Source organism: Phycodurus eques, chromosome 3 (genome assembly GCF_024500275.1).
Source record: "Phycodurus eques isolate BA_2022a chromosome 3, UOR_Pequ_1.1, whole genome shotgun sequence".
Lineage (NCBI taxonomy): Eukaryota > Metazoa > Chordata > Actinopteri > Syngnathiformes > Syngnathidae > Phycodurus > Phycodurus eques.
In genome coordinates this window covers 2,606,053-2,621,322 of record NC_084527.1, presented here as the reverse complement: position 1 = coordinate 2,621,322, position 15,270 = coordinate 2,606,053, and the positions used below count along the sequence as shown (strand labels likewise).

Below are 15,270 nucleotides of genomic sequence, written 5' to 3'. Positions count from 1 at the left end.
TTGTTTGTGACGCCGACACGGAACACCTCATACGCATGTACGTATCCTCTGCTGTCACAGTGGACTCTTTTCAGATTTTGTTTCAAACTTTGAGACCAATTGTCAGGTTCCAAAAGCCCAAAGCGGCATATTGTTCAATCAAAACTGAGATTGATCCTCCTCTTTTGATAAATCTCTTGCCCCGCAATTGGCCAGCGAGCAGTCCAGGATGTACCAAACCTCTTTTCTAAAGTTAGCCGGGATAGGCTCCAGCTCACTCGTGACTTGAATGATGACAAGCGTGATAGAAAATGAATTGCTGATACATCTTTTGTACTGAATCAACAGAAGGTGCGGGCATTCCGAATTTTGTGACCAGTGAGTGTATGTCATCTGTGAATTTGGCCCGAGCGACTTCAGATTGCCTTATCTTTTGGAAAATACATGTCAGATAAATCAGCGCAAAGCTCAATCAGGACTCTCGAGTGTTGGGAAATAGGTGTCCTTCTTACGCTTCATTTACTTGACGAGACCTCCGGTCAGAGTTGCGTGTGCCTCTGGCACTGCTGAGGTCAGACGGAGGGGAGGGAGAGAGGACGTGTTGGGGGAGAAGCGCACCGATGGAGATGAAATGAAATGCCTATAAGTCCTCAAGGAGCAGCACAGGTGTGCTGTGCTCCCCCCCACATAACCCCGACACGCCCATCGTTTGGGGTGAAAAATATATAAATAAATCAAGCAGGGGATCAAATCATTCATGGTAAATTATTTCCCCCCACTGTACGTACATTTTAAGAATTTGAAGCTAGTTACCAGTGAACAAATTCTCCAAAGACTTTTTTGTCATCCATTAGCCAACAATGAACTCACTAAATTCGTTTAAAAAAAATCTAAAAGGATGTTTTGATGATTGCTTTGCCTGGGTGTATAAGACTGGCAGAAATCTCAGAATAATCAGTTCTCCAAACAGTTGAAGCAGTACAGAAAATGGATGGATGTTAAGGAGTAAAAAGGAAACATCAGATGTCAATCAAGTATAACTCTAAAACTGCAACTTTTAATAGCCATTTGGTTTCTGTGAATGATTTATAGCTAGATCAGACACAATATGTGTAACCCAGTTTATTTCTCTCTCTACTGTATTAAGTCTTCAAAAAGACTCAATAATGCCGAGTAGTAAACGGCTTCAAATAAACAGGAATAATAAAAAATCAAGCACCCTTGGCAGCACGACAACATTCATATGGTCGCTAATCCAAGCAGGCCTGTGGGAATAAGTGGAACGAGAGCCATGATGATATTTTAAGTACTTCGCTAAATGCACCCACGAGATTCTTAAATTGTTATCCTATGTTAAATTTACCATCGACCAGCCATTTGTGGACCATAAATGGAAGCGAAGCGACACAGTGGAAACATCACAGGTGCTAAAACTTAATTTCATAGGCTCAAGACTTAAACATGAACATACATTACCTAAAAGCTATGCCGCAATACCGTCTCTATTTAAGATGGCCAGATACAGCACATTAATATTTATGAGGACATGCACATATGAAAAGAGCTGCCATGTTTGGATACAGGAGGGCCTCACTGTAGAGAGTTGTAATCACAAGAAACGGTTTGCAAAGTGCTTAAATGTTCAAATGTATCGGAAAAGTCTGAAACTGTAAACAGAGTAGTGGTCTTCGAGACCTAAACGCAGGTCTAAACATGGCGATGTTTTAACTTTCTTGTGACTTAGTACAGAAATGTGCCGTAAATTTGCCCACATTGCCATTACATTACATGTTAACAATAATATTTCTGTGCGCAATCGTGCTCCAAACTGTTATATTAACAGAATGTAGAACTCAAAGTAAACATGCTAAAAAGAAATGAAAATCATTTGATTTCCCCCGCCCCCAAAAAAATGGTGGTTATAGAAGAACCCATTAATGTTTCGTGTTGATTCAGATAAACGTACAGTTTAAGAAGCTGTTCATCACTCCCTTTGGCACGGGGAGACAATGTTTACATTTGCAGGACAGCACATGGAATATTACTTCAGTTTATACATTTTGGTCAGGATCCAAACACAAATTCAGCTGTGACAGAAAAAAACAAAACACATTTTCCTCTACTTATGACTCAGGTGACTTGTGGTCTACGAACACAGTCAATGATGAATCAGCTTTGGCTGGCTCACTGAGTCTTGTGCTTTACTGAGCGCTGTTTAATTGTGCTCAATAAAGTAATTATATGACCAGAAGGACCAGAGTCACTCTAAGACACAGTGGAAGAAAATAAAAGCAATGGCTTTTCCTTGTGCGTATACAAACATGAGGTCGGCACCAGCAGAACTTGGATGATTCAATTATCCTTCTGGGGTCTCGCGCTGGGATTCCCTCTTCATGCTTCCTTCACAAAGCTGGATGAGTTCCCTTTTGGAGCAATAAAGGACTTTTTTTTTTTTTTTTTTTTAATTCCTTCTGCGAGCCAAAGCTCACCTGCACCACAATGACCGTAATGTCTGCCCTCACATTTGTTACTCGGGCCTATTAATTAGACCTGAGTCAACCTGTTATGCTCCATCGAATGTGGGAATCGGATACCTGAGGAAGATGGGCGCCTTTTTGCATTGTCACCCCAGCCCGGTGTCTTAACACATTGAGCTTGGGAGCAGGGAGAAAGTCACCCCCCAACCCATGAATCGAGCATTGTGACGGGGCTCCGTTGGGTCTGGGATCGCACCGAGCATCACAAGTCTCTTCTTTAACTGCGGACGGGAGGCGGCATGGCCCACTCGAAGCGTATATTTCCGTTGATGAAGAGATAAATCAGATCATCTCAGGAGTGAGGAGGGGAACACAGAGAGCGCCTTCTTGCTCGATCCCCTTTGACATGGAAATGCGACGGTGGCACTGAAAGAGGGCCAGGTGTCCCAAGCAAAGAGGCAAAGCGTGACGGTGCATGCATTCCTCCGCAACCTCCACCGTTAACTGTTGCTGTGCCTGGTCGGCGTGCTAAACGCCAAACGCACCCCATAATGGCGTGTGGGAAGGACGCCTTGTAGAAATACAGTGGCGGAAAGTCACAAAGTACACATGAATTGGTTACAATATAAGAGTAGATTTTTCAGGTATGCATTTTTTTGAGTAGTTGATGACTTTTTACTTGGACTTAGGGTTAGTTTACTACATTTGAAAACAGATATCTGTACTTCCTACTCCTTATTTTGTCAAAATAGGCTTGTTACCTTTTTCCAAATCGACAAAGACAACCAAATGCGGGAGATGTTGTGGACAGAGACAGCAGCTACATGGAGGAACGTGAACCAGGGAGCATGAACGACGATGACGCAACAGATTCGGGGAAGCAAGATATTCCCCATCCATTTATTGTCTTTTTGAAGACAATTGTTTGATTTCGTTGGCTCCAACAATAATACGTGGTCAGCACCTTCTGGGGTCGAACAAAACCTGCATAATCGGAAAAAAATAAAATAAAAATACATAGGCCTACAGGTAAGGGGCATTTTTATTCCGGTTTCATCATGATTTAGTTTAGCATTACCCTAGTGAGGATAACCGGTACCGGAAAATGGATGGATGGATGGATGTGTGGATAGTTCACATTCGATAGAAAAGTTATGGAAACGTTTTGCAGTTGTCAAGTGATGTTTTTTCTGCTTAGTATGACCACCATAGAAGTTAATAAGAGGGAACCTATTTTGTTTTTTTCATTGTGCTAAGTTAAAACGGATATTTGATATAACTGACAGTAAAAGTACTTTAGCCACGTGTGTAGAATTCGGATTTGCCATGATGGCAGGTGTTCTTTGTCCAACAACACACATTGTTTCTTGCTATGAAACGCAATAGAAACGACAAGTCCCGAACTGTGTGAGATTGGCCACCTTCTTTTGTCATTTGATCCATTGAAGACCAGAGGTCAAAAGTCAACAGCTGCAGCTCACGCCTTGCTGGACGATTAGCAACAAGTTAGCTGCCTCACCTAGATCATCAAGGTGGCAACTTGCGTGAACTCTTTGTGGCCTGGGGAAACATACTAAATGCCCCACACCTCCAAGTAGAGAAAATGGTTTGGACAATTCAACAAGGAATTAAGAAAACAATAGAGGTCCGTCATTAGTTTAAAGAGGGGCTGACACTAGGAATGACCTCCTGAGCAAGGGTGGAGCTAAAGAGACAGGTGTTGAAAGGATAAATGCTTGTACAATGACCGAACACACACACATTCCAGACCTTGTTGTCTCATAAGGAGGATGAGCAGAACGAGACACAGGAACAGCAGCTTCTCAGAGATAAGAGCTTGTACATTCGACACAGCCCGCTTCCATGAAGAACTTTATCACTATTTAAAATAACAACTTCCGGCTATGCTCCTATATACATGAAATTATAAGGAATTACCAATGCTATAAAAATGAGGACTCACACCTGTCATAGGATGCTGTTAAGTGCAGTTCATGAAGTGAGCCCGAAGATGAAAACATCTCGACGAGGACAAAAATGTTTTATTGGCTCTTCAGAGATATGCTTTTACATTTTGATTTCTCTGCATTATCGTTGGATGAAGTGCTCCTTCATGCAACCTGGCTGTAAGCGTAAAGGTGTGATCATCATATTTATACATTTTTCATCTCTTTCAAAAGTTGAAAGTGTGTAAACCGTGTTCTTTTTATTAGCTGGTCCAAGATTGCAGGTAGAACTGAGCTATTATATGCTGGCACGATTAGGCCCACCGAGGGGGCCACGTTCTGCACAAGTTAGGCTTCGTTTCGGTGATGACTATGCTGCGCCATCTACTGGTGAAATGAAGACATTTGGCACATCGTGAAAAGGAGCTATTCCAGCCAGTTTGAAAAGAAAAAAAACTCGACTGCGGATGTTTTCAAATGCAACAAAATCGAAAACATTTTATTTGACAACATTAATATGTTGCAAAGTGCCTATTGGTTCTGATTAAACATATCTTTCATAACCCACCTAAGAACGTATATTCAAATATTCCGAAATTTTACATTTAAGTATATTTATAGCACAGGTTTTTTTCCCCCCAATTTGCTGACAGTCAGGTTTTTCCTCTAGTGTTGCAAAGTTGATACAAAGTAGAAAATACACGGTATGGGGACATAGTGAAAACGTAGAAATGACATTTCCGATTGCTACGAATGCATTACGCATCCAAATATTTCATGATAATACATTGTGCCCGATCTGTACAATTCATGACAAGTTAAAAAAAGGAGGCACCTCATAGAAGTGACTACTACTATGGAAACATGTAACAGGTGGGAATATCCAAACAATCCCAAATGGAAGGTCAGCACCATTATGCAATTGGCAAGTTTTGATAGAAAGCACATGCACAAAGTCATTAGTTATACTGATTAGCGTTTGGTAGACAAGTACGTTAAGGCTGATTAGCACTTGAGACGACAGGAATGTTGGTGCGGTGTTCTTGTGGCCGCTGCCAAAAGACAAGTCAATTTCTGCTGCAAAAAACCTACAGTCACTGCGCCCCTAAGTAATCCACATCTAAAAATAAAATAAAATAAAATAAAAAAAGAAACAAGAATTTGTGCACTGGCGTGGCTTTTGAGACAAAGTGTAGAAAATAAATAACTGAGAAAAAGATCCTAAGTACAATGTTAGGACAGATTTGAATGTAAATGTAAGACTATAAAAAAAGCTTAAGTGTTCAATGTGCATGTTGAAAACAAAAAGAACTCTTAAAAAAAAAAAAAAAAAGTCTCCCAACAGACCTTGCGGTGATTAGCTTCCCAAACAGGGAATCAGGCAGTTAGCCAGCTGCTGGCTAACTGCCTGATAGAAAGGGCTGCCCACTCCAAAAGAGAAAACGAAGTATTTAAAAAGAAAAACTAAATATCTCTATTGATGATTTTGAATGGATTGCATCAGAAATATCACTATAGTGTTGAATCTGAGTGAACAACAAAGAAAACACACATGAACTTTGGCAGTTTTTGTTTCCACACATCAAAAGGGACGACGTTTTCCCAGGAAACGCGCCGTGATGTTTGGAGGAGAGTGCATGAAGGCAGTTGTACACCATCGGAGGCCAAAATGGTGTCTGAAGGTGAAGTCACAGTCCAACAAGCTCATCCACGTCTGGTTGCTGGTTACTGGTGCGTCCTAATTACAGGTACGTATCCTGGTCTGTGCTGCTGAGGCTGTGTGTGGATCGCTGTAGGGGAGTCTCTTTGGCCGGGGGGAGCTCGGCAGGGGGCACGCGGTCCTGGCGAAGTGGGTCGGTTTGAGTCTGTAGCACAGCCTCCGAGGCCTTGCTTAGCACTGGAGGCGGGGCTGGCGGATAAGACGGAGGGGGCGGCGTAGCGTTGGGAAGAGGGTAAGGGTTTTGAATCTCCTCAGGGAGCTGCGACTTCTTCAGGGTTTTCTTTTTGCTCTTCTGCTCCTTGTCCTTCCTCAGCAGTGGGCCGAACTCTGCCTCCTCCAGCAAAATGGTGGGGAGCTGCTGGAGGTCCTGGTGCCTCGGGGGGTCGGCCAACATGATGAGTCGGGCGCCGTGCATCCTCGGAGGAGATTTGAAATTGAGCTCGCCGCGGTTCTTCCGCCAGCGCTTCAGCTGGGTGTGATGTTCCCTTTCCACGTCTCGCGCCGTAATTGGCACTTCCAGGATCTGTGTCGGGAAGACACGCGTCATTCCGATACAACTGTGTTATTGAGATCATTTTCCAAGGAATAGATCCGCCTTTCACGGGAAATGCAGTAAGTTCCGGCCAAGTGTGGTCTTTGTGTTAACCGTTGTCACTTAAGTGAATGCCAAAGGCCCCTGGCAGGGTCACCAGTGGTCAAGTCTCACAGACAGCTTATTATAAAAGACTGGGTGAGCCCTTTTGGATGTGAACACCCCTTATTCTCCACAGTCCATGAAGTCACTAACAACCATTCTCCCTGCAGGTGGCGCTGCCTGACATGCTCTACATCGGAGACTATTGTACTGTACTGCAAAAAGACAGCAGCAGCCATAGTTCCAAGGTCACAGTAAATAATAACTAACAATAACACAGCTTTACGTTTCTGTAAAGTACATTCCCACACTGTGCAAAAGTAGAAAGTGAAGGATTATCTTACATTTTTAAAAAATGTGAATATTCACAATATATTCTGAAGCGACCGGATTCATTCGGAGTAAAAATAAAAACAGGCTGCAATTTTGTCCAGGCACTTTCTCAAAAGAGTCACTATAATTACTGTAATTTCTTTTGAGTTCATAATGCAAAATGCATGATGATGCAATGGGGCTCCCTGATGAGATCAAAGCGTTGCCTGGAAGCTCGTCTGTCTGGGAGGAGTGTACACTGAGGCTTGACTGATTTCTTTCTTTCCACGACTTTCTATGACTTCATTCAGTGATTTCATAACGTGTGGGGTTGTGTGATGATGTTTGACGACGACTGAGTTTCCGGTAGCTCTATTCCACGACTAATTTAACACTCATTTTTCTGACTCTCTCCAATGAATTGCTAGTCTTGAACCTTGCACTATCTGAGCTGACGCTAATGTTAACCAAGGGTACGTCACTTGGAGCATACGTTTTGATAGCGGCACACACACACACACACACACACACACACACACACACACACACACACACACACACACGGGTCTTCTTGAAAAGACTCAATAAGGTCGCTGGTTTTACCTCTCGGACGAGGAAACCCTCCTGCATGTATCGTGGCTCCACTGCTCGGAGAAGCTCCATGGTTTCATACTGGCCCTGGCAGGCCTTCAACTTCTCACGACTACCCAGCATGCACTTCAGGAGCACCAAGCCTACTCTGAAGATTATTTTCACACCTAAGGCAGGAACAAGAGAAAGACAAAGTGTGGCACAGATATTAAACCTAGTTTCTCGTGGAAATGTCTTCCTCCACAATGCATTGTTTTTATTTGTTTAATTCTTGTATTTTCAGTCTTTGCATTAAAAGTATAAACACTGAAATAATCATGAGGTGATGCATATATAACTTAACTTCAGTTCTTTATCCAAATGACATTCACATTTTGTGGAAATTTACATTTGTCCTTAGATCTTCATTGTGTTTTTGAACTTTCCGTCTGTTCTGAGTATTTATCGGTACAAGGGGTTCTGTCAGAAAAATCGTTATTATGCTCTGCAGGTGCGATAAATCATGATTACTTACAAAAAGTTATTAGGTCTTGTCAAGTTATTCTATCGAGACCCTTCAACACCATTTTATTAGAGATTTTTGTCAATGTAGGTGTACATTTGAGCCTATTTGACCCTGGGTAGACTGGCTAAAATCCTAAACATTGTACAAAATTCTTCCCCCCCCCCCCAAAAAAAAAAATAGATATATAGATCTATATATATATATATATATATATATATATATATATATATATATATATATATATATATATATATAAATAATCATTGAGGGTTCAAAGTATACATTGTATTTCCATTCTAGCCTGGGAAAACGAATCGTTCAAATAGCAATACATTAAATGCTAGATAATGACATTCTTCCCCTTGTTGAGTGTACATAAACTTCAGAATGTAAATATAGGTTTTGCATTACCGTCACAGAGGAACATGTCCCAGACGCGCAACACAGAGGCCCACGGCAGCGTTCGGGAGAAGGCACACATAAACCATTCAGTCATGTAGAGGATGGGGTCGATCTTGTGCTTCTCCAAATGGCGGAAAGCCAGAGGACAGACGCGTCGCAGCAGAGCAAAAAGGATCTCTCCATCTAACTGTATAGCTTCCTGAGAGACAAAGAGACAGGAGAACCATTAACATGAAGATTGGGAACCAAGCGCTTGTGGACTGTGAAATGTCCTGAATGAAAGAAGATCGGCATGAGAATGTTCCACTATTAAGAACTAGTCCAATCGCATCACGTTGCTACACGTTTTAGAATGATTATATAACATCATCTTTATTAGCAGTAAATCTTGTCTCCGCTTGAGAGGACAATGACAGTTTAAGCAAAATCAAAAGTTAGGATTAATCACCCATAACTATATTCTTGTTACACAATGACATTGCATGCTTTTTGAGGTCAGGCTTATTCATATAAAGTCTTGCGTCAGACTATGAGGTTCACACTGTACTCTTGTTTCGGTGTAATCACATCTGTGTTTCTCACCAAGCCTGGGCTGTAGTAGCCAGGAAGATACTTCTCACAAATTTGCACCAGCCCCCAGAAGGCATCCTGTGGGAAACACACAAACAGTGAGGTCAGGAAACAAAATGCTTTTGATCCATCCATGCCTTTTCATTTAGATTATTACAAATAGGTTTGTTCAATTCTAAAGATATGAAAAGAAAGAAATCACATACCCTTGTTGGTCACTTCATTACTACACCTGCACAAACTACTATCCGACACAACACTGTACAAGAATTTGGCCTTCCTGTCAGAGATGTACTAATCTACGTTTATTATTTGCTGCTCTCGTGTATCACAAGTTAGCTACAAAGGGCATATTTTTTATGTTGTTTTAAATTTGGTCATAATATCTACATATGGAGAAGCCCAAGAAAATAACCTGAGGCAATGGCAGGTTGGTGACTAATCTCAATTGAGTTGTGATTAAGGTGACAACCAACAGGGCTGCAGATAGCGTTGGTGTGCAGCTGGGAAATACACTAGATACATTCATCGGTAACTGCAGCCTGTTGTCCAGAATTATAGGAGAGGATGAGGAACACAAAGAGTAAATACTGATTACATGCGCTCTCTAAACAAATTCATGACTGCTTCCATCTCCAGTTAACATTTGCTGCTGCTGTGAAGCTTGAAATGTTCGGAACAGTGCTCAACATAGATGAATACAACACAAAAGATTTGTTAGAAAACATTTGAGTTCCCTTCAGTCAAAGCACATCACATGGGCACGCATGCGGACACAATTAAGTGTTATAAAACCAGTATTCCACGGCAGGAATTGGACCAATTAAATACATGGTCCTTCCACCCGCTTTTGCATTTTTCATATTAGGCCGATCGTTATGATATTTTCAGAGACGGAGGTGGGCATAAGTAGAGATGTCCACATAAATTTTGGCTTAATTAAGCATTTTCTCTATAGTGATCTTATAGACCAAAAGGTCTCCAATGAAATCGAACATGTTTGATTTCACCGCGACTCAGCTGGTCTTCAGGAAACTACAGGAAATGTCACAGAGACGTCCCTGCAACGAGCGGAGACTCGAGTCGCCATCAGGTCTCCAACTAGTCTCCAGTCCAGTGAGATAGAGGTCTAACTATCTACATCACAAAGACACGTAAATCTGACGTGGTTGTTTTGCAAGCCTTACGCGCTTATTGCCTTTTGTATTAAATCGAAAAGCCACATAGACTTCAAAATTAAACCAGACTCATTTTGACCTATGCTATGCATAAAACAGTAGAAAAAACGGATTTGGATGGCATGGGACCTTTAAACAATTTACATTCACAAGAATGTAACCATTGTTGTCTAATTGTCCATATGAAAATCCCTGCGGTCATTGAAAAATGCATACTATAAACGAAGCCATGCAATATAAATGTGTTTAATGACAGTGACAGGCGACAGCACCTTCATATGAATGGATTTGTCTGTGTGTGTGTGTGTGTGTGTGTGTGTGTGTGTGTGTGTATGTGTGTGTTTGGGGATGAAGCGTGGGAGTGATGTACCTCAGCAGGCATGTGCATGAGTAACACAGCAGCTATGGGAGCCTGCGCCTGGCAGTATCCCTCGTCTGGTCTGTACAGTGTGTAGGCCTTCAGAACACGGAAGAGATCCTTCTGCCTGTCACCGATACGCAACGCAGGTCACAACCCTACACCAAACTGGACTTTGGCTGTCATGTCCCTTCTGGTCTGTTCTTACCCGTGTCCTCCCCGCGACACAAACATCTCGTGGAATGGAAACTGTCGATGGAGGTCTTTTTCAATCACATCGCTCCATTTGGGGTCACCTGGCTGGCTATCCAACTCCTAGGAAAGAAAATGAAGGAGTCTGGAGATCTATTTTGTACACTGAGGTTTCCCAAGAAATAAAAGTTGGATCATCCAACTTCAATAAACACTTTCTACAAAACACACAAAGCGCTCAACAAACAAATTGACACACATTTTAACACATTAACACAATGCTGCATTTTGCCAACTATTTCTATTGAAAATGAAACATGAAATGTTCCCTAGAATGGAGTGGAAGTGAAAAGAAGATGTCTCTGACCTGAAACTTTCCTTGGTTTTGCTCTTTCTTGCCCTTCCCCCCTGAGAGGTAGAGCCACGCACGGCCTCGCAACGAAGGAGGGATTCCTTTCTGGCATCGCAGCCTCACCTGAACCAACGTGAAATAAAGAGGCACAAAATGAAGCACGACAACAGAGAAACGTAACCAACGCTACATGTTTGTCACAACTGATAAAAGAACTAAAAACAACATAACTGGTAAAGACAATAAGTATGTAGCTTGCATAGGACTAGTTCAGTATCTTCATGTCACCATGCACAAATCGGTGTTGACATGATAGAATAGTTGAAGTGATGGAAGAAAACGTCGTAAAACTGTATTTATTGGCACTTGTACTGTGGGATCAGAAAACAACAACCTTTACTTCCTGACATTTGCAGCAGCTGAACTATCAGCATTAAGTCCACAACGGGCTAATGAACCCATTGTTCAGTGCAAGCTAATTTTGCTGTTCTAGTCTGGACAAACACGGTCTATACACGCACAGAGGATGTTTGGACAATGTCTTGTCATACCAGTCTTATACGAAGCCATTTGAGCCCCACCCTGAATATGACACTAAACTGTTTCTGTCACACGTTGAGTATTGTGAAGAAGGGATAGGTCAAGTCCTGCCCTGCTGCTGACTCATGGAAATGAAGAAAGGTTGCAGCACTGCGTTAGATTTCTTTACAGTGTCTCACTCACACATACACACGGTTAACTATAATGTCGGTAAAAGACTGAATGTGATTCCAGTATGTTATTTGATGAAATGCATGTGTCTTAAACATTTTCCATTAACTAAACCACTTTGGCAACTTCATTTTCATTGTTTTTATTATTACCTCTTCTCTTACATAATGTGTGACAGAGTGCTTTTTGTGATATTTGATGGGACTTTAGCTGTATCAGTGGAATCTCAAAAAGTTGAACGCAATCTGTTCTGTGAAATAAGTAAAAGTGAATTCATTTGATTCACGTTTTCCAGGCAACATGAAACTTAGTAATTTTGAAGGCTAGGTTTTAAGTTATAGTTACCATAAAGCAAAGTTAACCATTGCATAATAAATCACATCAAGTTAAACTACCGCACTCCCTCTTTGACGACAACAGGCCCATAATGGAGAGGGGAAAGCAAGTTGTTTCGTGGCATTTTGAAGCTATTGTTGAAATTAAAGTTGCCATATTTGACCAAACCCACTTTTTCTAGTATTTGGGATGTAGTATTGGCTCTCTGGTGCCTCAGTAACTATGTGAAAAATGAATTCAAATTGTCCATGCATTCCGGGGTTGCAGACGTTTTTCTGAAATTAGCTCATTTCTCGAACCTATCAACGCCACCAGCGAAGATCTCCCCCTAACTCTCTGCTCCTGAGCCAGTGCTGTCAACAAACACAAAAGCTCTCACAAGTGGGACTTCTAAACGGGGGCAACCAATCGGAGGAAAGGGGGCGGACTTAGCCAAATACGGACAAAGTGGATACAAAAGTGGGTCAAACAGAAGTAGCTGTCAGAGGGGCCTTTTCTGGACACTCGTAGGACAGAACAAAGTTGTTTGTTGAAATGAAATGGACACATCCATGTTAGAGAGTCACTCTATGGAGGTCTAAATAGCCAAAATATGGGACCTTTAATAAAAGTAGTTTAGCAGGCTTGTACTGTATTTCAATAGCATTTGTTAAAATTTACAGCACGTGGGAGACAACATGAAGGTGTTTTATTATTAATATCCCATGCACGCAACAAAAATGTCTCCTGGGTTCTGTAAAAATCGATGTGTGTATGTAATGTTTAATAAATTGTACTGCCGATATACTGTGACCCCAGACACTGCTCTATGTAACGTTCACTTCTGGTTCGATGGTTATCATATTTTTTTTTTTATTTATTTTTTTTTTTTTTTACAATTAAAATTACAAAATAAATTTACACAAATAAATAAATATATATATATATATATATATATATATATATATAAAACTGCATGGGTTGATAAGACAGTCACTGTGTGAGTATAATGACAAAAAAAAAAATCTCTAGCCTCCTGCAGGCTTCTTACAATGAACAAACAAATTGTAGAAATATGAGAGTGTGGAAATCACTGTGGCAAATATATTGGCAGATATGTAATAACCCTTTAGAAAAGCAGAAGTTGCACCGATCTAAATGGCTGGCCTCATGTGAACCACATGGCACTTTGTGTTTCGACAGTTTGGACATTTTTGGCCAGACCTTATTGAACCTCTTGATCATCCACTTGTCCCAGTGATTGAGCATATCCAACCACTTCACCTCCCTTTGCCTGAGCACTGCTGTAGGCACATCCTGAGCTCTGCAGACACACATGAAAGGAGAACATATCTCATTTCAGTTTGTATAAACACATGTTCTTTGTTTAAATTGAACTATAAAAGGACTGAAGTAAGCATTAAGTGATCGTCAGTTGAACAGTATAAACATCCAGTCGTCTGTTAAAAGCAAAAGCCTTTGTATGGAGGGGATTGTGCCAGCGTCATTTTATTTTAAGATTTGAATTGATGGTCATGTGAGAGCAATTAAGATTGAGGATTAACGCAATTCATTTAGATCTAGTAGTTTTAACTGGAAACTTTATAGCAGCAGTAGTTGCCTGACTCAAGTATCTACAGGCTACCAAACCAAGAGACCCACATTAAAAGCGCCGATTGTAAAAGAAAATGCAGGCAGCTGTAACATAACATTATGAGTGATGTCAACGCTTTTCAAACTATACAATTATCTCATCAGCAAAAGCGTGTAATTGAAGGCTCACATTACTTCAAATGGACTATTTTAAGGCCCTCCTCTTTTATTTCAACGGTGACACCAGTTAATGGAACATAACTAAAAATAAATGAGATTTTTTTTTTATAATCTACAACTTTGGAAGAAGTGTTGTCTTTAGGAATGAATGCTATCTGACAAAACTTAAACGCACTCCTTCAGTAGGCTAACACAATGTTGGCTGGCGCCCATGAAAATGACATTTTGTGCTTTTGCAGACACTTCAATAAAACGCCAATCATTTGAAGAGTGAATAAAGTTATTACTAGCAAAAAGGGGTGCAGTAAGAATAATGATGTGACCTTGCAAGGGACGCGTTTTAATCCACTGTTATAAGGCTAGACATTGTACGTTGCAGCGAAGAAAACACAAGGAATAATAACCACATTGTGCCACGCAGCACACGCACACATCTCGAGTTAATCACATTTACTGTACCCTCTTCGCATTCCTTTGCGGTTAAAAAGAGGGTATTTAAAGCACATTTAAAATGCAACGTACGACGCCTCCGTGTACTGCTGCGCTCCGCCAATAAATCCATATTTGTCGGCTTGCTTGTCAGTGGTGAAGCCGTTGATCTCGGAGTCGGAACCCAGTGAACTTTCGTCGTCGATTTGGCTGCTGCTGATGGTCCGGATGCTCCTTGTGTCCACGGGACGACGGCCGTTCTCCGTGTTGGCCATGTTAGCGTCGACAGCTAGCAGGCTAGCGAGCCTGTTGACAAGCCCAAGTCAGGAAGAAGAAGAAGAAAGAAGAAAGAAAAAAAAAAAAAAAAAAAAAAATGCCCCTGAAGTGCATATAAGGTCGAGTCAAACATCACTGACGCCATTGTTTTTGAATTGAATTTTACTGTTCCCTCGCTAACCATTAACAGGCGCCGCTCCTCAAGCCATTAAACAGACCAAGGTTCGGAGTTCTTATGGAAAAGTGTGTTCACGTAACGTCAACTCCAAGCCGAGTTTGAACACGTTAGCTAGCGAGGATGCTAATGCACACTTACGTTAACAGCTCGGAACTCCAACCCCAAGTACTATTCTTCCTACGCGGGCTCCACCGTCCACTGACGGTATGGTGTACTTCATTGCCAGGGGAACTCACTAATACAAGTAGATAATGAAAATATGAAGTGCTCGATGTCCTCCTGTCAAATTGTGCTCGTCCAGCGATCTAATGGTTTAATACTGGTGTCGTGTTACCCCTAGCGCCTGCGCTTGTTACTACCACTTGTGAAGAG

General features: G+C 41.5%; 1 protein-coding gene across 1 annotated transcript; it reads right to left on the bottom strand.

The window, feature by feature from the left end:
- Positions 1–4,501: 4,501 nt before the first annotated feature.
- On the bottom strand, positions 4,502–15,221 carry LOC133399681 (TBC1 domain family member 10A-like). Its single transcript, XM_061671403.1, has 10 exons — positions 15,037–15,221; positions 14,538–14,750; positions 13,467–13,566; positions 11,232–11,339; positions 10,881–10,987; positions 10,685–10,799; positions 9,149–9,214; positions 8,576–8,765; positions 7,672–7,826; positions 4,502–6,645 (listed from the first exon to the last, which is right to left on the bottom strand). The coding sequence occupies exons 2-10, from the start codon at positions 14,717–14,719 to the stop codon at positions 6,145–6,147; spliced, it is 1,524 nt and encodes a 507-aa protein (XP_061527387.1). The 5' UTR covers positions 14,720–14,750; positions 15,037–15,221; the 3' UTR covers positions 4,502–6,144.
- Positions 15,222–15,270: the final 49 nt, after the last annotated feature.

Excerpts from the sequence above, each read along its gene's own strand:
- LOC133399681 (XM_061671403.1), bottom strand. The coding sequence starts at position 14,719 with ATGGCCAACACGGAGAACGGCCGTCGTCCCGTGGACACAAGGAGCATC. Across the intron at positions 10,800-10,880 it reads GTGTCGCGGGGAGGACACGG|GCAGAAGGATCTCTTCCGTG; the intron begins GTAAGAACAGAC and ends TATCGGTGACAG. Across the intron at positions 6,646-7,671 it reads AGGGTTTCCTCGTCCGAGAG|ATCCTGGAAGTGCCAATTAC; the intron begins GTAAAACCAGCG and ends TTCCCGACACAG.